The sequence below is a fragment of the Physella acuta genome, unplaced genomic scaffold (assembly GCF_028476545.2).
Source record: "Physella acuta isolate Inbredline_101_S28 unplaced genomic scaffold, ASM2847654v3 ptg000760l, whole genome shotgun sequence".
NCBI classification, from domain to species: domain Eukaryota; kingdom Metazoa; phylum Mollusca; class Gastropoda; family Physidae; genus Physella; species Physella acuta.
The window spans coordinates 419,180-446,259 of NW_026732278.1; the positions used below are offsets into that span (position 1 = coordinate 419,180).

General features: G+C 35.3%; 2 protein-coding genes across 2 annotated transcripts; both read left to right on the forward strand.

The window, feature by feature from the left end:
* The first annotated feature begins 2,088 nt into the window (after positions 1–2,088).
* LOC131950418 (neurogenic locus protein delta) lies at positions 2,089–15,317 on the forward strand. The gene is made up of 15 exons (XM_059312556.1): positions 2,089–2,315; positions 4,269–4,453; positions 7,496–7,625; positions 7,745–7,893; positions 8,196–8,332; positions 8,452–8,574; positions 9,090–9,259; positions 9,560–9,731; positions 10,426–10,539; positions 10,841–10,954; positions 11,258–11,437; positions 11,607–11,777; positions 12,434–12,480; positions 14,057–15,223; positions 15,312–15,317. Exons 1-15 carry the CDS (start codon positions 2,280–2,282, stop codon positions 15,315–15,317), a joined length of 2,901 nt encoding a protein of 966 aa, XP_059168539.1. The 5' UTR covers positions 2,089–2,279.
* A 203-nt stretch (positions 15,318–15,520) lies between these two features.
* On the forward strand, positions 15,521–26,923 carry LOC131950419 (mucin-2-like). The gene is made up of 2 exons (XM_059312557.1): positions 15,521–17,000; positions 17,232–26,923. Exons 1-2 carry the CDS (start codon positions 15,521–15,523, stop codon positions 26,624–26,626), a joined length of 10,875 nt encoding a protein of 3,624 aa, XP_059168540.1. The 3' UTR covers positions 26,627–26,923.
* Positions 26,924–27,080: the final 157 nt, after the last annotated feature.

Below are 27,080 nucleotides of genomic sequence, written 5' to 3' on the forward strand. Positions count from 1 at the left end.
ATGTGGTTAGCACCATGCCCAGCCCCCTTTACTTTCCATAACGTGAGTCAGGCAACCCATCAGAACTGGGTGGACTTACCCAAACCCTGGATCACTGGTAAAAGTATATATTTTCTATATAAATTTTATTTCGGGGGGGGGGGGGGGGCGACGACACACAGCTGTGAAGCTAGTAGTTTATAGGCGGCGATGATCTATGATATTATTATTATGTATCATGTCTAGTAGGCCTATATAAAATATATATTTTATAAATATGTTTGCTAGCTTTACCAGTTGGTCGGGTGTCACTCCACCCTCATTCAAGAATTTAGCATTTTTTGGTTTGTTGACACCCCCCCCCCCCCAAAATATCTTATTTTAACGGGATAAAACGTTGTTTTGACAGTGAATTTTACGTTTTTTTTTTGGATTCGGTATCACCAATTACTTTTTATCACAATTTAAGAAGCCTTTAAAATATTTAAATGCAAAATAACTGCTGAATTTCAGTAATGTTTTTTTAAAAATCACCTCCCTCTCGTCACAAAAGACGCATCTCCCTTTTTTTTCAGCGGAGTGGGGGTACTTAATATATATATTGGGGGGGGGGGGGGGTTGGACACATACATTTTTAATATAAATTCTATTACGTTCGGAAAAAATAGAAGGGAGGGGGGGGGGGGCAAGAGATGCCTAGAGTAAACTCTGAACGAGGGTGGTGTCAATTACCGACGCCCGTAAGGGTTAATTCACATTTAACTTCATTGACAAGTAGGTCTCAATATATAGACCAAAATCTTTTTCTTCCTTCTTAAAGCATGAAGTATAGTTTAATGCAAGCCCGCCTATTTAACTGCCTTACTTATTTTAATATTTATAGATTTCCGGTGTAATCATGAAAAAAAATCTGAATGAGGGGAGAGAACTCAGAGATATCGTAGTAGTGTTAAGCCCCATTTGCGATACCTTCACGCTGTAATACTTAAAGTTGGTTGCTGCAAGTTGAAAGGGTTTTCCTTGCTGCTCAGCTTAATTTAATACATTAGGTGTAGGCTTACTTTATAGTGTCAAGACTAGACCTCAATAATTCGTAGCATATTTAGTAGACAAGTCTTACAGCAGGCTTGTCTTACAAAGTTTATATAATTAAAATAGCTGTTATGTTAGACATTTCAAATTAATTTCTGAAAACATTTCATTTGTGTTCAAATAGACCAACACAGATATATTTTTATAAATGTTTTGACATTAAAGTAGGACCTAAATTTAAAAAAAAAATATTTTTAACATTTAAAATGCACAATTCGTTTAAGTAGGACTATTTTTTACTTGACAGCTCCACTCAACCAGAGCCTATTGACAAATTTGTTGGAAGCCGCTGTTTTGAAACGACGGTTTCTTACAGACATTGCCACTAGAGGGAGGGGGGATTATAAGAATGGAGTTAAAGTGTATACATTTTTTTTGTCAAATGTGATATTTTACAATTTCATCAACTTCTTCTTCCTCGTTCTTAAATTGTAATATTGGACGGGATTCCCTCCAACATAAGCATTACGCGTCAACATGTTATGCGCCTTATGGCCCGTTGACCCCTATTGCAGCCTTCTTTTCTCTCTCTTGATTTGCTCCCATAGCTTGTCCATCCAAGAACAAGCTCCAACACAGCAGTTTATGATTTAGAAGTTTCCTCTCCTAGATGATTCGCTGTCCCTAGCCTTATATATACCCGGGGTTTGAACTTGGGGTGTTTCGGATTAGCAACCTTGAGCTTTACTAATCCGACCACGTCGACGCCGTCTATTTCGTCTGTTGGGTAGGGTGGATGTGTTCCGTTCCGTTCCGTTCCGCCCCCCCCCCCCCCCCCCCCGATATGCCTGAAATTAATTCCATTAAACCGCTGCCTAGGCACACATGCGAAGAGAGAAAGGGGGGGGGGGGGGGTAACAGTTTTTTGTTGTGATATAAAGCAACAAAACGACAATATTATTTTGAGAACCACTGAGCTCATTTAATTGGCTGCACGACATTTCTTCAAGAGAGGTTACTAGGTGGCATAAGACGGGAGAGTCCTGTTGATGTAGACCTAGATATGTTGGACTCAGGAAGTGCTGTGTTGTAGTTACATTGTCTCGTACCTCGGCTGGTTACTTTAAGGATATTTTCATTTGGAAGTTAACTAACAAAACAAGTTGAAAGCTAATTACGTGTCGAAAAATGCTTGGTTCAAAAACAAAGTTTTTTTTCTATAACATTATTTCATTTTTGTTTACTTGAAATATTGTGAGGAAAAAAAAATGAAATTTCTCATCACCATCGCAATTCTAACACAGGTAGGGCCGGTGGAAAACTGCTACATGTGCTTGTCTTTTTAATAAAGTGCTCGGCTGCCCAAAGTGTCTTAAAATTTAAAATTAACTTTGGCTGCAGATCACAGCTAAACATACATTACATTGTTTTATGCCTATTTACTAACTAGAGTATAGAAATATCTTAAAAAGGTGTTTAAGACGATTAATCGAAAACTTTCCCTTGTCAAAAGGTATCAACTATATATGCATAGCACTTGTAAAAAAAAATAACTACCCTAAGTAAGTCTATCAATCATATAAGAAACCAGCTATTCAGCTTATTTCTTTTAAAATGCGTTATCTTAGAGTAAGGGAATGATACATCTACTAAAATGTAAACGATATATTGACGAGGGAGGGTCTTTTGATATTAAACAAAAAACTATTCATGATGATAATAATAGCAATCATAGTTATACTGTCAAATGTAAATAAGTCACTTCTGTCGGTGTGTGGCGCTCACCATTCACTAAGGCAAACAAGAACCACTTCTTATCTTAACAGTATTGACGCTCTTCAAACCGCCGATACGAATAAATTGGCCTAATTAGTACAGTTGACAACTACTGGCCAAATTACGCTTGGAGTAATGAAGTGACATACTTGCCTACTTTAACTTGATGCCAGTCGTATTGCTCTGTGGTATGGGCGGATCATGTAAACGACTTGTATCAACTAGTCTAATGTATGTATAGGCTTTGTATTATGTATAAGTGTAATTGTGTGTGCATTACATTATAAGGCAGGTTTTTTAAAAAAAAGGGATAGTGACTCTAAACGTTAAACGAGAAGCCTTTTGAAAGCTAAATAAAAATTTTTTTGTAAACGCCCATAAGGCGCATATTTTATAAACGGTCCCATAGTTTAGAGTGTGGGCAGAGAGCTCCAAAATTTTTAACGAAAAACATGGTTTCTTTTAGTTACAATGTATATTTACAGACCTCTGTTGAAATCTAAGAACTTTTCTTAAACTTTTAATATAACAATTGGCGCCCGGAGCGAATTTTCAATTTAGCGCTCCCCCCTCATATATATATATATATATATATATATATATATATATATATATATATATATATATATGTGAGTGTGTGTGTGTTCCCCCTTGAGATGCGTTATCCTTTTAAAAAAAGATTAACAATGTCAGAAAAATATAATTCTGATCTGAGTTTAGAGGGACGTTTCTAGCAGGTGCTACTGTGTTTAGGTCAGTCTTTTATGTCCTATCTTTGGTAAAAAATCTGTTATGATATGTTACATAGTTGGATTATAAGTATGTTAGAATAAAGTCACATACGTGATACACAATAGCAAATTACCAGAAAAATTTATTGTGCAAATTGGAATACGACACAGGTATTTCGTTGACTGGTTGTTTCTATTATGAAACAAGCGAGAGGATACAAAGTGGAGTCCAACAGACACAACAGCCAGAGTTTCTTCCAGGCATCTCTTCGGTGGGGGGGGGGGGGGGTCCTCAGATTAGAATCAGCAGCGATGAAATGCATTTTAAGTTTCTAAACCTATATGGAATTCATATGCATTGTCATTGTCAACAATGTCAAAAGAAAATTCAGTTAGGATCTGTAGCTGAATGTAAAGTCTCTTTCACTGTATGGCTCGGAGTTAGATGGATACAGACAGCGGAGAATGAAATAAGAGTCAAGAGCAACGAAAAGGTGGTGTTTAGGGCACAATATCAGAAAGACAGTAAAATAACATCATTAACTTAAGCAGGTGCTGTTGTGATGGTGTCCATGGGGAAAGAGGAAGAAGGGGAGACAAAAAAGTGAAGAAGGAAATAGCTTTTCCTTATATATGCGTAAATACATGGGCTTAAAATTCATAACGGTTGTATTGTATTTACTATGATGAATTTTTAAAAAGATTAACTATTTTAAGACTCCTTACTCATTTTAATGGCCTCTTTCTTAGATAGCAAACGTGTGCCAGGGGTCTGGCAAAATTGAAATAAAACTTATTGATTTAAACAACAATGAAGGAAGGAGGTATGACGGGACGTGCTGCGAACAGGAATTCGACTTTTTCTTTGGTCAAGATTCTACATGCGATGGCACTTGCAACCATGTATTTGAATTCTGTTTGTCAAAGTATAATGGGTAAGTGTCGATTATTTTCTACCTTGTAGGGGCTTGGCCTTTAATAAATTATGCATGAAAGTAAATCTGTTAATGCTCGTGTGTGTTGGTGGCGGAGGACAGGGTTGTGGGGGGGGGGGGGGGGGGGCACCAACAAAGGTTCTAGTAAATTGAAAAATGACAAAACTAAAACGAAATTCCCGATAACTGGATGGCAGTGCGATGTTAGAACTAAATCTGTAACACTTGGTCAAATCAAAGCTTTCAGTTCAGAACAAGTAAAATAAAATCTCTAGATTTGCTTATGATTTCTTTAAACGCTCTGACTTATCTTGGCAGTTTTTACAATTTAACTACTGAATCTGATGTGTCCACTCCTACATTGTTATGATAAACAACTCTGTATATTTCAGTTCAATTTGTGAGTTTAGATATCCTTTCAGTGTCAAGTGTGTTTACTACATTGGTAGTAATATGTAGAAATAGAATTTCTCTTAAACATATTCTTTAACCCATGCTGTTTTGCATAGTTTAAAAAATATCGGTAACAATATAGAGATCTATCGAAATGTTTCACTAATCGGTAGTGATACTTGCACTCAGAGGCGTTGACGAGAAAGATGTTAGGTGGGAGGTTATAACCCACATCGACCCCCAAAATGACAGTTGTCTCGCGTTATTACAGCATTAAACGAGAAAGTAAAGTTAGAGCATGTAAAAAAACACTCTATTTCTTCTTTTGCCGATGTCAAGGAAACAGACATTGTACGCTTAAAATTGTATATCCTTATGCCTTTGAGGATGTTGAAAACTAAAGGAATATGTGAGGGTCCCTTTATGATGTCTGCATGGCCGAATGCTTAAACATCTCTATGGGTTCCTCCGTGATCTCTACATAACCGAATGCTTGAGCAACACTTATGAATTCCTTCGTGATCTCTGCATAACCGAATGTGTGAATAACACTATGAATTCCTTCGTGATCTATGCATAAACAAATGCTTAAACATCTCTATTGATTCCTCCGTAATCTCTACATAACCGAATGTGTGAACAACACTGTAGATTACTACATGATTCTACACAACTGAATGCGTGCTGCAAGGATTCTCTTATCCATGCTCTGTAACCTATGGCGTACGACCGTCTGTATCGCCACGCGACCCGCCCTCGTTGGATTACGGCACTACTGCGCGTCTTCTTTGGTGAAGCACACTATGTGATATAAAGAGTTTTGAGATCAGACTTTGGTGGCATTGATGAGGAGAAGAATTGTGGTTCATTTTTTCCAGGTACTATATTTTGTTAGCACAAACGAAAAAATATTTCCTAATGAGCTGTCATTCAGCCCAGATATTCAAGTATGGCTTGTTCCGCTGTGCAAAAAAATGTGATTTTTTTTTCATCTCCCCAGGAAATACGTTTCAACGAATACTGCGTCCTCCTTGGAATATAAATGTATTGTCGAATCCACTATTCTTAACTTAGCAGCATGTTTTCGAGTGACTTTCGGTTGAGATTATTGGATAAAAACAGAAACATCTGTAGGCTGACACGTTTCATGCCGTGGCTGATTTCGCGGCAGATCTTGGACCCTATTCAACGCAAAAGCCCCTCCGCAACCACTCCCTCTATCGTCCATGCATTCTCCGAAAGTAGACAAAAATTATCCTGGACATTTTAAAAACGATTCCCAAGTAACAGGCCGCGCATGAACCCGTAATCTGGCCACCAAGGGGTGTACCATCTTAAAAGAAACACTTGCGTCACCCATCGCTTCATATATAATGTGCCTGTCATAGACTAAACCGATAAAGTTGCGGCCAGAGTTTCTTCCAGGCATCTCATCGAAAAAATTCTACCGCCCCCCCCCCCCCTCCCGAACGAAATTAAATTTATATAATTTATATAGAAAATATATACTTTTAACAGTGTCCGCCCCCCCCCCCCCCGAAGAAAGTCTACCCCCCCCCCCCGGAAATTTCAAGTGCCGCCCCCGCCCGCCCCCCCCCCCCCCCCCCCCCCCCGGAGAAAAAAGTCTGGAAGAAACACTGGTTGCTGCGGAACTTAATTGAAGTTATGATTATGATTCGTTTTTGGAAGTGTTATGTTTGTGTTACGTAAGGTTTTAACTAATGTATCTAAGATTATAATAAAATCAACCCAACTTGAAATCAACTGCTGATGATTATTAATTGCTGATGAATACTGATGATTATTAATATTTAGATTACATTTTTTTTTTAATGTAAGGGAACTAACTCACGTCTAATTTTTATTGATACTTTATTCTACTGAAGCAAATGTGTAACTTCCTCCTACATTGCCGGTCGAGTTGTTGATTCTTGTCGCGATACCATAAGATGATTTTAATAGTAGAACTAGATCTAGGATTTGTGGGCCTTGTGCAAGTACCTCCCTACCAGTACCCACCCTGTTGCGTCTTGCCTTAGTCTTGGCTCAGAACGCACAAAAACGCCACGCTCAGGATACTTTTGTCAGTCACTTGGTTTGCAGTCGGAAAAATCTATGCACCACAGACAGCATCTTGAATTCAATTCATGCCCTCATACGTTCATCATCATGTATTGTATGTGAGGGTGTTTCACCAACTCAGGGTAATCTATCGTTTTGACCCTCCAATACATCGTTTTTGGTGACGCAACAACAAAAGCCTACAGGTTGTGTAAGATGGATATAACAGACTGTGATCTCTTCACTACGACTGGAAGAGGAGAGAGGGCTTATGTCTAATTGTTATTTCATAGGCCTATATATATATAGGCCAATATATATATATATATATATATATATATATATATATATATATATATATATAAAAGTAATATGTATGTATGTATGTAGGCCTATGTATATATATATATATATAAAGGCCGGCCTTATCATATATTTAATGATTATGTAATATATAGAACAGTTCAATACTTCAATTCTTTATGTTCAATCAAATTTAGGTCTACTGATTACCAAAGTTTTGTTAATTTATAGGTAAAGAACAAAATTGTAATATTAATTTTCAATTTCTTTCATTTAAACCTCTAGCTCACAGGGTATGACAAATTGTGAACTTGGTAAAAAACAATCAGAGAAGATAGAAAATAACCACATCATCTTTGGAAACGATGTGGGTGGACTAGAAAATCCAGTGACTTTTCCTTTTGATATCTTGCCAGTGAGTCCATTTTCTTTTCTAATGATAATAGTATTGTTTAAAATCTTTTAAAATCTTGTTCATGCATGAACAAAATTTAAGTTAACTATTATTCAGTAATTTTAAAAATTTCAATAAAGGAAGAGGCCACAATAGGTCTAAAAGTTGAGGATTCTGTCTATGCTGGTTACAGTTTTGAGCTCATTGACATCTTTAACTACACAATAAAATCTAGGTGGCTTCTTGGACAGCAGTTTAGAAAGATTCCATTGGTAGGACTAGTTATTCAGTAAGTGATGCACAATTTAGAAATAATACTAGATCTATGTCTGATTTATACAATAGAAATAATTAACATCTTTTAATTTTTAATTATAATGCTACGTTTCATTGGTCCATCCCACACACAGAATGATGTTCAGCAGTATTCAAATGGTTAATTTTCAAAAATTATACCTACTTGCTAAGTTAAATCATTTTAGGAAGTGAATTATTTTCTTTAGGATGCCAAGTGGATCATGATTAGAATATACATTGTTCAGTGTTTAAAGCTTAAGTTTTAAAAATCTTACTTCTATAATTTTTTAACAGAATGAACATTGAGATACGAGTTTATTGTGATAATTCATACTTTGGGTCTGATTGCTCTCAATATTGTAAGGGTGTAGATGATGCAACAGGGCATTATACATGTCATCCAACTTCTGGCGAGAAAATGTGTTTACCTGGTAAGATTTTCTATTGTGAGAATTCATTGCTCAACTTTTATGATTGAGCTTCACAATGTAGAGATTAAGATATGAAAACCAAGCCATGCTCTATAGATCTATCTATAATTTTAAAATAGGTTGGACCGGCTCAGACTGTTTGATAAATATTGATGACTGTGTCAATAACAAATGCCAGACTGGCTCGACATGTGTTGACAAAATTGGAAGTTACAATTGCACATGTCCAAAAGGGAGGAAAGGTAAAGCTGAATTTTTTTCAATTTAAAACCAGTTTTAAAAAAAAATTTTACATTATATTCACCATTTCCTGCATGAGCTCTTATCTGTAGGCCATATGATCTCAACTTATTTTTAGATAAACCTTTGGCTATTTATATATGATAACTTTCAATATCTGAAGTTTCTTGAGACAGACTTTATAAGATTATATAAAACCACATGGTAGTGAGTGAAGTTAATTGTCTATATATGAATAATCTTAGAAAAGCTTGTTTGTTTTGTAGCTGGAGTAATAGACACAGTGTTGTTGCAAAAATAAGTGGCAAAGCATCAACACAACATTTGTGGGATTGGTTGCATAACAATTATATGAATGCCCATCAGGACATAGTGCTTTAGATAGCACAAATACAGTCAACATCATTAATACATTCAGCTTCATAAACTTAATTTCCAAATAGTATCATGTAAAATGAAATGTTCAGAAAACTTCTTTGTAGTTTGCATGTTGTAACAAAAACAGTTACTCTTTAAGGCTTGTATTGTGAAGAAAATATCAACGAATGTGACAGTTCACCTTGTAACAATGGCGGTACCTGCAAGGATAAAGAGGAAGGTTTTACATGCATATGTCCATCTGAGTGGACCGGCACATTGTGTGAAACTCCATTTTTGGAGTGTAGTGATACAAAAATATGTGTTCACGTAAGATTATCACTATACTGTTTACCACACACTTCATGTTAAGCAATAACTTTTATAAGTATATGTTTTAAAAAAATTAATTTGACATATCTTTATAAAAGATACTTTCAAAATCTTGTTTGTCTATTATTTTCTGTTTTTTTTCTTTAAAAAATTTTCATTTGTATATTTTCGCAGTTACATTTTTAACTAAATTTCTAAATCTTATTTAATGAATGATTTTTAAAAATCTATTTCCATAGTAATCATGATTTATTTTTAGACATAACAACATTATCAACTTTTAATGATATGATTTAGGGAAACTGTATAAAGCTGAATGGCCTGGATACTTGTATATGCGAGGATGGTTGGACAGGAGATTCATGCAATACACCTGATAGGTTATGTAAAAAAAAACCTTGCAAAAACAATGGCACTTGTGAGGAAACATTAGGGGATTATAAATGTCATTGTCCTGTCAAGTTTATTGGTGAGTGATTTCCCTCTAGTAACTATTTTTAATATTTGAAGTTTATCACAATAGAATTTTTGTGTATGTAATTTTCTGTTGAAAAGGATATGCAAGATGAGTTTCATTGGCCTTGTTAAAGTCAGGAACCCTTGGTTACAAAACTGGTTATAATGGGTGACTAGGTTATAGTTATGTCAAGGAATGAGTTGGTGTTTACTATGTCACATTTGATTCTGTACATAAAGCTATTATATGTTTCTAGGGTTAATGGACTAGCAACAAGTATGCTATGAAAACTGACATATCAAATCATCCACAAACACCTTAAAATAAATTCTAGATGCCATTTCACCTTTTGACAACCTCAACAAGACTAACTAATATTACATACTCTACCCAGTTGATGTGTTATAGACCCAATATTTTATTTTAATTGAACATTGAAATATAAGTTAATCAAATTAATCATACTCAGGTCCTCCCGCTAATATAGCTCAATCCTAGTTATAACTATGGGAGGTAATTGACAAGGGAATGGGGGTAGGGAGATTTTGACCAGTGGCTAATGTCCGAGACTGTCCAGGCCCAACCTCCAGGTGCTCATTGCAGAAGGGGTTGATTGTCAAAAGGGTGGGTTAGCTAGAAATATATCTCTACACTTCAACAACTAATACATTTTTGTGATATTACTTTATCATCTGGTCATAAATAGGCAAGGACTGTGAAACAAACAGAATTGACTGTGACAGTAATCCCTGCTTGAACAATGGGTTTTGTGCTGATTTTGATGATGATTATTATTGTTTCTGTCTTGATGGTTATTCTGGTAAGTTTCTATGCAGTTTTTTTTTTGGCTATTATCATAGTTGTAGATGACATTAAAAAAAAAATTAATAAATATTTTTGTTGAGTCAGATTAGCTGTAATGTTTTACAAAGAAACTTTGTAGTGTTTTATCTTTTTTGATTAAGTTTTAATGAACTTTGTGATATTTATCATTTCCAGATTGTTAGAAACATTAAGTATGATATTGACTTGCAGTGTAAAATTATGGAAAAACTTTTTTTTTTGGAAAGTGATGATTTTGAAAAATAACTTGGTAATACTTTATAACATGTAAATCTCAGGCCGTAACTGTGAGATCATCACTGACCACTGTGTTAGCCGACCTTGTGAAAATGGAGGAACATGTATATCAGAGAAAGATGGATATAAGTGCATTTGCCCACCAAATACAGACAGTAGGAGGAAGCCTTTTGTTTTATATATTACTATCTTAATTTAAATTTCATCCATTAGGATCAGTTAAAAATAAACTTATTTTTAGAAATTATTTTTATTTAATTAAATTTAATAGATTTTTCTAAGCTGTATCTATAAATTAATAATTAACTATCATCTTTTCATCTTTTATAATTAGTTACCATTCTTGATTCTTTTTTTAGTCCACATATTTTTTAGTTAACATATTTATTTTACTCTTAACATTTGTGATGTAGCATTTAATTAAAAATAAAAAAAGATTTATTACAAACAACCTACAGGTCCGAACTGTGAGATAAAGCTGTATTTGGACCCATGCCTAAGCGCTCCATGTAACAACAATGCAACATGTGTGCCAGGAGATGGAGAAGCTTTCACTTGTCAATGTCAAAAAGGATACACTGGGGAAAAGTGTGACAGTAAAATAGATTTCTGTCAAAAGTTGCCTTGCAAAAATAGAGGTTTGAACTGCACAAAAGTTGTCTGAAATATTTATTTTTATGATGTGGATTTGTACTTATTATATGATGGAACAGTTAAAAATCGAGCCACATCATTACATTTCAACAAAATAAATATGTTTTGATTTTTAAAAAGTCTTTACAATCTAACTTTATTTTCTGGTACTAGGAACGTGTCTGAATATAAATAATTCCTATGAATGCATCTGTCCTCCTGGATTTTCTGGAAATATTTGCGAAATTGATGTAGATGATTGTGCAACTAAGCCATGTCAAAATGGAGGAACTTGTCAAGATTTTATTGATGGCTTTACCTGCCACTGTCTGGGTGGTTACACAGGTGAGCACTGTTTAGTGATCTACTGACGTAAGTGTATAAAGTGTATGACAGTTGTAAACATGATACATTAATCTGGTGATGTAAGTGTATGATGATTACAATATGATATATTGATGTAGTGATACAAGTGTATAATGGTAGTAAATATATAACTAGATGCAGTGATATAAGTGTATGATAGTCATAAACATTATACATGGATGTGGTGATTTAAGTACAAAATGATTAAAAAGTATGGCTGTACTAGTTCACGATTCTCTAATATGATGAATTAAAATATAAGCTTGAAACCAAGGTGTGACTTTTACAGTTTAAGGTATGTAACATTTAAGTTAAAAGTCTGCCATATGTGAATTGATAAATGTTTTTTTTCAGAATATTTTATTATTTTAAATTTTAGTTAGTTACAAAAGAAATTGTAGTTAAAGGCCGACATATCAGCAGTTTAAAATAATCCAGCATGCATTAATTTTTTATTAAAATATTTTACTGTTAAGTAGGCCAGATACTAATTAATTGCTGGCATCTGTCAATTTAGCAAGTTTTAAAATCTGGTACTTTCCTGGTACGATGTGATATGTAAGAATAATTTTTTTCATATCATTGGCTAAAATGATGACATTTTCTTAGGTATTGGATTTTCTATTTTACTGCAGGTAAAAACTGTGACGAACCCTTACAAACCAGCACTACAGCTAAAGAAGTGAGTTGATAGATATAATAAAATCAATAGATTAAAAAAATCAATCAAGGAATAAGCTTATCTTCAAAAGTTGTAGTACATTTAAAAATTAAAAGTAAATAATAATTTTATACTAAACAAATCAATCCAAATTGGCATGTTTTGATTCACAGCAAGTGAGACACCATGTCTTCCTGTTCTCAACTATTCCATTGTTATCCTTACCAGACATTCACACCTGTAATGGGCAATTATTTTCTTAAGTAATTAAATTTAAATAAGAGCTAGTTGTTTGTTATCAACATTAAAGTAGGTGATGCATGCAAAGCTACAACACAGTAGCATATGCGGGGGGAGGGGGGGGCCGGTCCCTTTACGACCATTTTAAGGATAGTGGTGCCTTTTTTGGAGAATAATTAAATAATATTTAAAACAAGTTCTACAACACACATTCACACAAAGAAACATAACAACAACAGTAAACACATTACTGAAACTACGAATTTAAAAACTGTCATGTTATGTACCCTAAATGCCACATTTTAATAACTCATCACATGTACAGTGTACTTCTTGGCTTACTAATCGGCGCCTGTCCACTTTAGTGTGTGTGTGTGTGTGTGTGTGTGTGTGTATATATATATATACACATAATTTTTTTTTTCAAATTTTAAAAAAATTATCCTAATATATAAAATCCTATGTGTGCACTTCCCTCTCTCTCTCTCTCTTTCTGTACACAAAATATTTTCCAAGGCTGTGAGATCAGTATCTTTAGCTTTAAATAGAGAACTTAATGATATGGACTTTTGTTGAAAATAATATATTGGAATTATTAACTGTATAAACTAAATTAAAGAATAAAAATAAAGGAACATTCGTATGTAGAAACAAGAAATTATGTAACCGGAAAGTGTTTATGGTTGTTTATGGTTGTGACAAGAACACAAAAAAACAATAACATCACTTATCACTTGTTTAAACTATGGAAAGTACACAACACTAATGGCATCATCTTCCAATTTTAAAATATGAAGAAATGAACAATTTCATTCAAATTTGTTTTAGATCTATTGATCCTCTTATCAAGATGTATGCTATGAAATTTATACAATATTCACGGCCAAAATTAATAAAAATTACTTTAAAAAACAACATAAATGCCACTGAACAGCCGGGTTTTTAAGGAAATCATTAAAGTCTCTTAATCAGTGGGTCCATATACTTTTGGTTTTAATTTTTTAAAACGTATTAGTAGCCTATGTTATTTAAAATGTGTCGGATTTTTAGCTATTTATTTCTTTCTTTGAATTGTCACTAATATTGTTCAACATGTAGTAAAGCACATTGCAATTTGACCAATAATTATTTTATAAATTATTTTTCTCAAACTAGTATAACATTTAAAATATTTACGCCCATAATTCACTTGTAACAGGTAGCAATGGTTAGTTTATATATGATCCCGACCTAATTTTATAGCGACTTTTGAGTGGATGCTGCCATATTTATACAACTCGTTAACTAAAATTTGATGTGATGTTACTATCTGATTTCATTAATAACTTACATTAACAAGCAGATTATTTTTCTAAAGATTGATAAATCAACAACAGCAGTCAAATCACCAATAACTGACACATCATCAACAGCTGACACATCAACGACAGCTGACACATCACCAACAGCTGACACATCAACAACAGCTGACACATCACCAACAGCTGACTCTATAACTACAGAAGCTATTGAAACTATTTATCCAACATACCTAACATTTGAAATACGCACAAAGTCACCTACTGCTCCAAGTACAACAACCAAAGATGGAGGTATAGAATACACTAAACCAGATACATCAACAGCAACAATGGTATCAACAGGTGTAAATGAAACAACTACAACAACAATTGTATTAACTGATGATAATGAAACAACTACAACAACAGCTGTATCAACAGGTGTAAATGAAACAACTACAACAATAGCTGTATCACCTGGTGATAATGAAACAACAACAACAGCTATATCAACTGGTGTTAATGAAACAACTATAGCAACAATGGTATCAACAGGTGTAAATGAAACAACTACAACAACAGCTTTATCAACTGGTGATAATGAAACAACAACAACAGCTGTATCAACAGGTGTAAATGAAACAACAATGGTATCAACAGGTGTAAATGAAACAACTACAACAACAGCTTTATCAACTGATGATAATGAAACAACTACAACAATAGCTGTATCGCCTGGTGATAATGAAACAACAACAACAACAACAGCTGTATCAACTGGTGTTAATGAAACAACTATGGCAACAATGGTATCAACAGGTATAAATGAAACAACTACAACAATAGCTGTATCAAGTGGTGATAATGAAACAACAACAACAGCTGTATCAACTGGTGTTAATGAAACAACAATGGTATCAACAGGTGTAAATGAAACAACTACAACAACAGCTTTATCAACTGGTGATAATGAAACAACAACAACAATAGCTGTATCAACTGGTGTTAATGAAACAACAATGGTATCAACAGGTGTAAATGAAACAACTACAACAACAGCTTTATCAACTGATGATAATGAAACAACTACAACAATAGCTGTATCGCCTGGTGATAATGAAACAACAACAACAGCTGTATCAACCGGTGTTAATGAAACAACAATGGTATCAACTGGTGTAATTGAAACAACAACAACAACAGCTTTATTAACTGGTGATAATGAAACAACTATAGCAACAATGGTATCAACTGGTGATAATGAAACACAAACAACAACAGCTGTATCAACTGGTGTTAATGAAACAACTATGGCAACAATGATATCAATAGGTATAAATGAAACAACTACAACAATAGCTGTATCAAGTGGTGATAATGAAACAAATACAACACTAGCTGTATCAACTGGTGTAATTGAAACAACTACAACAATAGCTGTATCACCTGGTGATAATGAAACAACAACAACAATAGCTGTATCAACTGGTGTTAATGAAACAACAACAACAGCTGTATCAACCGGTGTTAATGAAACAACAATGGTATCAACAGGTGTAAATGAAACAACTACAACAATAGCTGTATCACCTGGTGATAATGAAACAACAACAGCTGTATCAACTAGTGATAATGAAACAAATACAACACTAGCTGCATCAACTGGTGATAATGAAACACAAACAACAACAGCTGTATCAACTGGTGTTAATGAAACAACTATAGCAACAATGGTATCAACAGGTGTAAATGAAACAACTACAACAACAGCTTTATCAACTGGTGATAATGAAACAACAACAATAGCTGTATCAACTGGTGTTAATGAAACAACAATGGTATCAACAGGTGTAAATGAAACAACTACAACAATAGCTGTATCACCTGGTGATAATGAAACAACAACAACAGCTGTATCAACTAGTGATAATGAAACAAATACAACACTAGCTGTATCAACTGGTGTTAATGAAACAACCATAGCAACAATGGTATCAACAGGTGTAAATGAAACAACTACAACAACAGCTTTATCAACTGGTGATAATGAAACAACAACAACAGCTGTATCAACTGGTGTTAATGAAACAACAATGGTATCAACAGGTGTAAATGAAACAACTACAACAACAGCTTTATCAACTGGTGATAATGAAACAATTACAACAATAGCTGTATCACCTGGTGATAATGAAACAACAACAACAGCTGTATCAACTGGTGTTAATGAAACAACTATAGCAACAATGGTATCAACAGGTGTAAATGAAACAACTACAACAACAGCTTTATCAACTGGTGATAATGAAACAACAACAACAATAGCTGTATCACCTGGTGATAATGAAACAACAACAACAGCTGTATCAACTGGTGATAATGAAACAAATACAACACTAGCTGTATCAACTGGTGTTAATGAAACAACTATAGCAACAATGGTATCAACAGGTGTAAATGAAACAACTACAACAACAGCTTTATCAACTGGTGATAATGAAACAAATACAACACTAGCTGTATCAACTGGTGTTAATGAAACAACTATAGCAACAATGGTATCAACTGGTGATAATGAAACACAAACAACAACAGCTATATCAACTGGTGTTAATGAAACAACTATAGCAACAATGGTATCAACAGGTGTAAATGAAACAACTACAACAACAGTTTTATCAACTGGTGATAATGAAACAACAACAACAGCTGTATCAACTGGTGTTAATGAAACAACAATGGTATCAACAGGTGTAAATGAAACAACTACAACAATAGCTGTATCACCTGGTGATAATGAAACAACAACAACAGCTGTATCAACTGGTGATAATGAAACAAATACAACACTAGCTGTATCAACTGGTGATAATGAAACACAAACAACAACAGCTGTATCAACTGGTGATAATGAAACACAAACAACAACAGCTTTATCAACTGGTGTTAATGAAACAACTATAGCAACAATGGTATCAACAGGTGTAAATGAAACAACTACAACAACAGCTTTATCAACTGGTGATAATGAAACAACAACAACAGCTGTATCAACTGGTGTTAATGAAACAAATACAACACTAGCTGTATCAACTGGTGATAATGAAACACAAACAACAACAGCTGTATCAACTGGTGATAATGAAACACAAACAACAACAGCTGTATCAACTGGTGATAATGAAACACAAACAACAACAGCTGTATCAACTGGTGTTAATGAAACAACTATAGCAACAATGGTATCAACAGGTGTAAATGAAACAACTACAACAACAGCTTTATCAACTGGTGATAATGAAACAACAACAACAGCTGTATCAACTGGTGTTAATGAAACAACAATGGTATCAACAGGTGTAAATGAAACAACTACAACAATAGCTGTATCACCTGGTGATAATGAAACAACAACAACAGCTGTATCAACTAGTGATAATGAAACAAATACAACACTAGCTGTATCAACTGGTGTTAATGAAACAACCATAGCAACAATGGTATCAACAGGTGTAAATGAAACAACTACAACAACAGCTTTATCAACTGGTGATAATGAAACAACAACAACAGCTGTATCAACTGGTGTTAATGAAACAACAATGGTATCAACAGGTGTAAATGAAACAACTACAACAACAGCTTTATCAACTGGTGATAATGAAACAATTACAACAATAGCTGTATCACCTGGTGATAATGAAACAACAACAACAGCTGTATCAACTGGTGTTAATGAAACAACTATAGCAACAATGGTATCAACAGGTGTAAATGAAACAACTACAACAACAGCTTTATCAACTGGTGATAATGAAACAACAACAATAGCTGTATCAACTGGTGTTAATGAAACAACAATGGTATCAACAGGTGTAAATGAAACAACTACAACAATAGCTGTATCACCTGGTGATAATGAAACAACAACAACAGCTGTATCAACTAGTGATAATGAAACAAATACAACACTAGCTGTATCAACTGGTGTTAATGAAACAACCATAGCAACAATTGTATCAACAGGTGTAAATGAAACAACTACAACAACAGCTTTATCAACTGGTGATAATGAAACAACAACAACAGCTGTATCAACTGGTGTTAATGAAACAACAATGGTATCAACAGGTGTAAATGAAACAACTACAACAACAGCTTTATCAACTGGTGATAATGAAACAATTACAACAATAGCTGTATCACCTGGTGATAATGAAACAACAACAACAGCTGTATCAACTGGTGTTAATGAAACAACTATAGCAACAATGGTATCAACAGGTGTAAATGAAACAACTACAACAACAGCTTTATCAACTGGTGATAATGAAACAACAACAACAATAGCTGTATCACCTGGTGATAATGAAACAACAACAACAGCTGTATCAACTGGTGATAATGAAACAAATACAACACTAGCTGTATCAACTGGTGTTAATGAAACAACTATAGCAACAATGGTATCAACAGGTGTAAATGAAACAACTACAACAACAGCTTTATCAACTGGTGATAATGAAACAAATACAACACTAGCTGTATCAACTGGTGTTAATGAAACAACTATAGCAACAATGGTATCAACTGGTGATAATGAAACACAAACAACAACAGCTATATCAACTGGTGTTAATGAAACAACTATAGCAACAATGGTATCAACAGGTGTAAATGAAACAACTACAACAACAGTTTTATCAACTGGTGATAATGAAACAACAACAACAGCTGTATCAACTGGTGATAATGAAACAACTACAACAACAGCTGGTGATCAAGAAATAAAATTGACACCAGTATCATCAGGAGATCAAGAAACTACCTTAACAACAGTATCATCTAGTGTTCAAGAAACTACTTTAACAACAGTAACATCAGGAGATCAAGAAACTACCTTAACAACAGTATCATCAGGAGAGCAGGAAACTACCTTAACAACAGTAACATCAGGAGATGAAGAAACTACCTTAACAACAGTAACATCAGGTGATAAAGAAACTACCTTAACAACAGTATCATCAGGAGAGCAGGAAACTACCTTAACAAAAGTAACATCAGGAGATGAAGAAACTACCTTAACAACAGTAACATCAGGTGATAAAGAAACTACCTTAACAACAGTAACATCAGGAGATCAAGAAACTACTTTAACAACAGTATCATCAGGTGATCAAGAAACTACCTTAACAACAGTATTATCAGGAGATCAAGAAACTACCTTAACAACAGTATCATCTGGTGATCAAGAAACTACATTATCAACAGTATCACCTGGTGATCAAGAAACTACCTTAGCAACAGTATCATCTGGTGATCAAGAAACTACCTTAACAACAGTATCATCTGGTGATCAAGAAACTACCTTAACAACAGTAACATCTGGTGATCAAGAAACTACCTTAACACCAGCATCATCAGGTGATCGAGAAACTACCTTAACTACAATAACATCAGGAGATCAAGAAACTACTTTAACAACAGTATCTTCAGGTGAACAAGAAACTACCTTAACAACAATATCATCAGGTGATCAAGAAACTACCTTAACAACAGTTTTATCAGGTGATCAAGAAACTACCTTAACAACAGTAACATCTGGTGATCAAGAAACTACCTTAACAACAGTATCATCAGGTGATCAAGAAACTACCTTAACAACAGTAACATCTGGTGATCAAGTAACTACCTCAACACCAGCATCATCAGGTGATCAAGAAACTACCTTAACTACAATAACATCAGGAGTTAAAGAAACTACTTTAACAACAGTATCTTCAGGTGAACAAGAAACTACCTTAACAACAATATCATCAGGTGATCAAGAAACTACCTTAACAACAGTATCATCAGGTGATCAAGAGACTACCTCAACAACAGTATCATCAGGTGATCAAGAAACTACCTTAACAACAGTATCATCAGGTGATCAAGAGACTACCTTAACAACAGTATCATCAGGTGATCAAGAAACTACCTTAACAACAGTATCATCAGGTGATCAAGAAACTACCTTAACAACAGTATCATCAGGTGATCAAGAGACTACCTTAACATCAGTATCATCAGGAGATCAAGAAACTACCTTAACAACAGTATTATCTAGTGTTCAAGAAACTACCTTAACAACATCAGGAGATCAAGAGACTACCTTAACAACAGTATCATCAGGTGATCAAGAAACTACCTTAACTACAGTAACATCAGGTGATCAAGAGACTACCTTAACAACATTATCATCAGGAGATCAAGAGACTACCTTAACAACAGTATCATCAGGAGATCAAGAGACTACCTTAACAACAGTATCATCAGGAGATCAAGAGACTACCTTAACAACAGTATCATCAGGTGATCAAGAAACTACCTTAACAACAGTATCATCAGGTGATCAAGAAACTACCTTAACAACAGTATCATCAGGAGATCAAGAGACTACCTTAACAACAGTATCATCAGGTGATCAAGAAACTACCTTAACAACAGTATCATCAGGTGATCAAGAGACTACCTTAACAACAGTATCATCTAGTGATCAAGAAACTACCTTAACAGTATCATCAGGTGATCAAGAGACTACCTTAACAACAGTATCATCAGGTGATCAAGAAACTACATTAACAACAGTATCATCAGGAGATCAAGAGACTACCTTAACAACAGTATCATCAGGTGATCAAGAAACTACCTTAACAACAGTATCATCAGGAGATCAAGAAACTACCTTAACAACAGTATCATCAGGTGATCAAGAAACTACCTTAACAACAGTATCATCAGGTGATCAAGAGACTACCTTAACAACAGTATCATCTAGTGATCAAGAAACTACCTTAACAGTATCATCAGGTGATCAAGAGACTACCTTAACAACAATATCATCGGGTGATCAAGAAACTACCTTAACAACAGCATCATCAGGTGATCAAGAAACTACCTTAACAACAGTATCATCTGGTGATCAAGAAACTACCTTAACAACAGTATCATCAAGTGATCAAGAAACTACCTTAACACCAGCATCATCAGGTGATCAAGAAACTATCTTAACTACAATAACATCAGGAGATCAAGAAACTACTTTAACAACAGTATCTTCAGGTGAACAAGAAACTACCTTAACAACAATATCATCAGGTGATCAAGAAACTACCTTAACACCAGTATCATCAGGTGATCAAGAAACTACCTTAACAACAGTATCATCAGGTGATCAAGAAACTACCTTAACAAAACTATCATCAGGTGATCAAGAAACTACCTTAACAACACTATCATCAGGTGATCAAGAAACTACCTTAACAACAGTATCATCAGGAGATCAAGAGACTACCTTAACAACAGTAACACCAGGAGATCAAGAAATTACCTTAACAACAGTATCATCAGGTGATCAAGAAACTACCTTAACAACACTATCATCAGGTGATCAAGAGACTACCTTAACAACAGTATCATCAGGTGATCAAGAAACTACCTTAACTACAGTAACATCAGGAGATCAAGAAACTACTTTAACAACAGTATCATCTAGTGATCAAGAAACTACCTTAACACCAGTATCATCAGGTGATCAAGAAACTACCTTAACAACAGTATCATCAGGTGATCAAGAAACTACCTTAACTACAGTAACATCAGGAGATCAAGAAACTACTTTAACAACAGTATCATCTAGTGATCAAGAAACTACCTTAACAACAGTATCTTCAGGTGATCAAGAAACTACCTTAACACCAGTATCATCAGGTGATCAAGAAACTACCTTAACAACACTATCATCAGGTGATCAAGAAACTACCTTAACAACAGTATCATCAGGAGATCAAGAGACTACCTTAACAACAGTATCATCAGGTGATCAAGAAACTACCTTAACAACAGTATCATCAGGTGATCAAGAAACTACCTTAACAACATTATCATCAGGAGATCAAGAGACTACCTTAACAACAGTATCATCAGGTGATCAAGAAACTACCTTAACAACAGTATCATCAGGTGATCAAGAAACTACCTTAACAACAGTATCATCAGGAGATCAAGAAACTACCTTAACAACAGTATCATCAGGTGATCAAGAAACTACCTTAACAACATTATCATCAGGAGATCAAGAGACTACCTTAACAACATTATCATCAGGAGATCAAGAAAGTACCTTAACAACATTATCATCAGGAGATCAAGAGACTACCTTAACAACAGTATCATCAGGTGATCAAGAAACTACCTTAACAACAGTATCATCAGGAGATCAAGAAACTACCTTAACAACAGTATCATCAGGTGATCAAGAAACTACCTTAACAACAGTATCATCAGAAGAACAAGAGACTACCTTAACAACAGCATCATCAGGTGATCAAGCAACTATTTTAACAACAGTATCATCAGGTGATCAAGAGACTACCTTAACAACAGTATCAGGAGATCAAGAAACTACCTTAACAACAGTATCATCAGGAGATGAAGAAACAAAATTTACACCAGTATCATCTATTGATCAAGAAACTACCTTAACTACAGAAATAAAATCTACTTCATTTTTAACAATGGAAGCTAATTTTACTATTTCACCAACAGCTGAAGCAAACGTTACTACTTCAAGAATTGAAGTAAATGTTACTTCTTCATCAACAGCTGAAACAAATGTTACTACTTCACCAACAGCTGATGTAAATGTTACTACTTCAACAGTTGAAGTAAATGTCACTTCTTCATCAACAGCTGATGTAAATGTTACTATTTCACCAACAGCTGAGCTAAATGTTACTACTTCACCAACAGCTGATGTAAATGTTACTACTTCAACAGTTGAAGTAAATGTCACTTCTTCATCAACAGCTGATGTAAATGTTACTATTTCACCAACAGCTGAGCTAAATGTTACTACTTCACCAACAGCTGATGTAAATGTTACTACTTCAACAGTTGAAGTAAATGTCACTTCTTCATCAACAGCTGATTTAAATGTTACTACTTTATCAACAGCTGATGTAAATGTTACTACTTCACCAACAGCTGATGTAAATGTTGCTACTTCAACAGCTGATGTAAATGTTACTTCTTCATCAACAGCTGAGCTAAATGTTACTACTTCACCAACAGCTGATGTAAATGTTACTACTTCAACAGTTGAAGTAAATGTTACAACTTCATCAACAGCTGAAGTAAATGCTACTACTTCACCAACAGCTGATGTAAATGTCACTACTTCACCAACAGCTGGTGTAAATGTTACTATTTCACCACCAGCTGATGTAAATGTTACTATTTCACCAACAGCTGATGTAAATGTTACTATTTCACCAACAGCTGATGTAAATGTTACTACTTCAACAGCTGATGTAAATGTTACTATTTCACCAACAGCTGAAGGAACTGTTACTACTTCCCCAACTGTTAAAATGGATTTAGTAACTGAAACAGCTACTACAACTTTTGAACTACAAAAAACAACTGCTGAATTGCCTCTGTGTAATGACTCACAGATAGCCTCTCAGACAGAAGAAGATGCAGATAGTGGAACACTTTTTGCAGGCTTATCAAAAATTCTTAGTGTTATAAATAAGAAATGTATAACACCTGTAAGTAAAGAAACTACAAGACATTCAGCCACTCGGGTCACAAGTCCTTTACCTTCAACTTTTACTGTAATACCTTTGGATACAACCACCAATGGGGTTAGTTTAAATGACACTTCAGCTGTTTCAAATAAAACAGACCACATCTTTACACCATCTACCAGTACAAGTCATGATGTGTTGATACCAACAGGAAGTGGCATTCTTCTCCCAGCAGACAACACATCACACTCCAGTGGTGTTGATGTTGAATCTTGGTACACAAGCACAACTCAACCAAGTAAGGAGACAACTGAAGATAAGACGTTGATGTTTGAAACCAAACCTGTGTATGAGCTAACTATTAAACCACCATCATCCACTTCTGCAGCATCAACTGAAGACACTGATGTCATTCAATTCCAGACTCAAAAAGTGGACATCATCATACTTGAGAAAACATCACCAGCTAAGCCAGAGTACTCCTCTACATCAGCTGTTGATCTCACCGCTACCACAGAATCTGAACTGGTTGTTGAAACTGGCAAAGTTGGTATAGTGTCACTTGGTACAGTTGTAACAACAACAACAGGCAGTAAAACAACTGATGCTACTGGCAGGACTCACAAGCAGACTTCCATGGTGCCAAGTACAAGCCCAGATGCTACAAAAGATGAATTTATACATGTGGAAACCAACAGAGTGGACAACATTACCGTTCATACAACTAAGACAGCAGACACAACAACAGAAATAACAACCAGGCTGACAGGGGAAACTGTTACAATTGATAGCAATGGTCACATTCATGCTGAAACCTTACCTGTAGAACAAGTTACTGTTAAACCTTATAGACCAGTGGTCAGTTCTACACCTGAAACTGTTACAATTGATAGCAATGGTCACATTCATGCTGAAACCTTACCTGTAGAACAAGTTACTGTTAAACCAGTGGTCAGTTCTACACCTGAAACTGTTACAATTGATAGCAATGGTCACATTCATGCTGAAACCTTACCTGTAGAACAAGTTACAGTCAAGCCTTATAGACCAGTGGTCAGTTCTACACCTGAAACTGTAACAATTGATAGCAATGGTCACATTCATGCTGAAACCTTACCTGTAGAACAAGTTACGGTCAAGCCTTATAGACCAGTGGTCAGTTCTACACCTGAAACTGTTACAATTGATAGCAATGGTCACATTCATGCTGAAACCTTACCTGTAGAACAAGTTACGGTCAAACCTTATAGACCAGTGGTCAGTTCTACACCTGAAACTGTTACAATTGATAGCAATGGTCACATTCATGCTGAAACCTTACCTGTAGAACAAGTTACGGTCAAGCCTTATAGACCAGTGGTCAGTTCTACACCTGAAACTGTTACTATTGATAGCAATGGTCACATTCATGCTGAAACCTTACCTGTAGAACAAGTTACGGTCAAGCCTTATAGACCAGTGGTCAGTTCTACACCTGAAACTGTTACAATTGATAGCAATGGTCACATTCATGCTGAAACCTTACCTGTAGAACAAGTTACGGTCAAACCTTATAAACCAGTGGTCAGTTATACACCTGAAACTGTAACAATTGATAGCAATGGTCACATTCATGCTGAAACCTTACCTGTAGAGCAAGTTACGGTCAAACCTTATAGACCAGTGGTCAGTTCTATACCTGTAACTGTAACAATTGATAGCAATGGTCACATTCATGCTGAAACCTTACCTGTAGAACAAGTTACTGTCAAGCCTTATAGACCAGTAGTCAGTACTGCACCTAAAACTATTAACTTGGATGTGACAGAAGAAGAGGTTATCAAAGCCGAGACACAGAAACATGAAGAGCTAACAGTTGCCCCAGCTGTAAGCCACACAGACACCAATGACCTAAGTTCCACTCTCCACTCTGCCGTCTCATGGCTGTACTCCACTCTGTCACCACCAACTGTTCCAGAGAAGGAAAAATCAACAACTGAGAGTCCAGCCTTCCAACCAAAAACAAGTGAGAGAAATATTTTGTCCACAATTTCCTCTATTGTTTATACAACTGTATCAACTATTTTTGAAGAAGATAGAGAAGACACTAGGACAAGAAGTACGGCAGATGATGAAAACATTGTGGCCATTACAAAAGATTCTGACATCATTTCTTTATCACGTAAAACAACTTCTAGACAGGATAAAGATGTTCTTATCAACAAAGTTAATCAGTATAGCCCTAAATCAGACACCTTGTTTACTACTAGCCAACCTGCCCCATCTTCATCAAGTGGCCGTGGGCCAGCTGTATCCTTGGACAAAATCACTAAATGGCACCTGCCTAGTTCTACCAAAAAACCACCAGTATACAGAGGCCCTTCAAGGTTTCTAATTTTAGAACCAAACAGAGTTCAACAAGTGCATAGAAATTTTTCTGGTCAGATTGTCCAGTTGTCCCTCCAAGGTCCTCGTGGAGTTATCATCCAGGTCCCTGCCATTGTTATGCCAAACATTCCTCCACCAGAGGAACAGCGAGATAGCCATGGGGAGGAGGAAGATTCTTATTATTATGTTACTGGCAGTCCATTGCCAGATGGAGGAGTTCCATTATTCAGAATAAATAAAGAACTCATTGACGAGCAATGGAAAAATTACGACCCAGATGATGTGATTGGTGCTGCACCTGAAAATGGTGTTACAATAGTGGGTGGCCAGCTCACAGTCTACAAGTTGGTGAGGGATGTGATGCAAGTCAGTGATGAAATGATTCTAGAAGCTTACAAGAAAGCCAGGGCACTGCTGCGTAAAACTGTTGAAGAGCTGGCCAATTTGTGGAAACATGCCGTCTATGGGACAGCCAATGTTGTCTACCTCAACTCTATCAAAGGCATGGATGAGTGCAGGACAAAACTGATGGCTGCCTACAGGCATTTGAGAAAGGCCCATGAGTATGGGACTGCTATACTGACAAAGACTTACAATCATGTGTCACTGCAGATGGTTGAGTATTACAAGTGTTTGTCAGATTATTTTAAAAAGTCCTATAATTTCTATTATGACTTTTTAGATATGAATGCAACAAGTAGCAGCTAAGATAAGGTTTGATGACTCCTCCCCCTCCCCAATCCCTTCTAAAAATGTAAAAAAAAAAGCGCCTTAACAATTTATCAATGTATATTTGGAATTGATAATTTTTCGTTTTATAATACTGTTGATGGAGGTAACTGTTAACTATTATTAAGCATGCAGCATGAATGTATTATAAAATAAATATTTTCTGTTAATAGTTTTTGTACATGAACACATTTACATTTCAATAAAAATAAACCACATTGTAAGACATGAGTTTTTTACGCTTATTAAATATGGGATGTTCAAAGCGAAAACTGATTATTTAGGCCAGGGGTCTCCAAACTACGGCCCGCGAAGTCCTCTCATCCGGCCCGCGGAGATCTTTTTGTCTAAGGAAAAATCGTTTGTTGGTGATGGTTGAGGAACTTTGCCCAGAGAAATCAAAGACATGCCTGGAAGAAACTGGCCCCCAAAC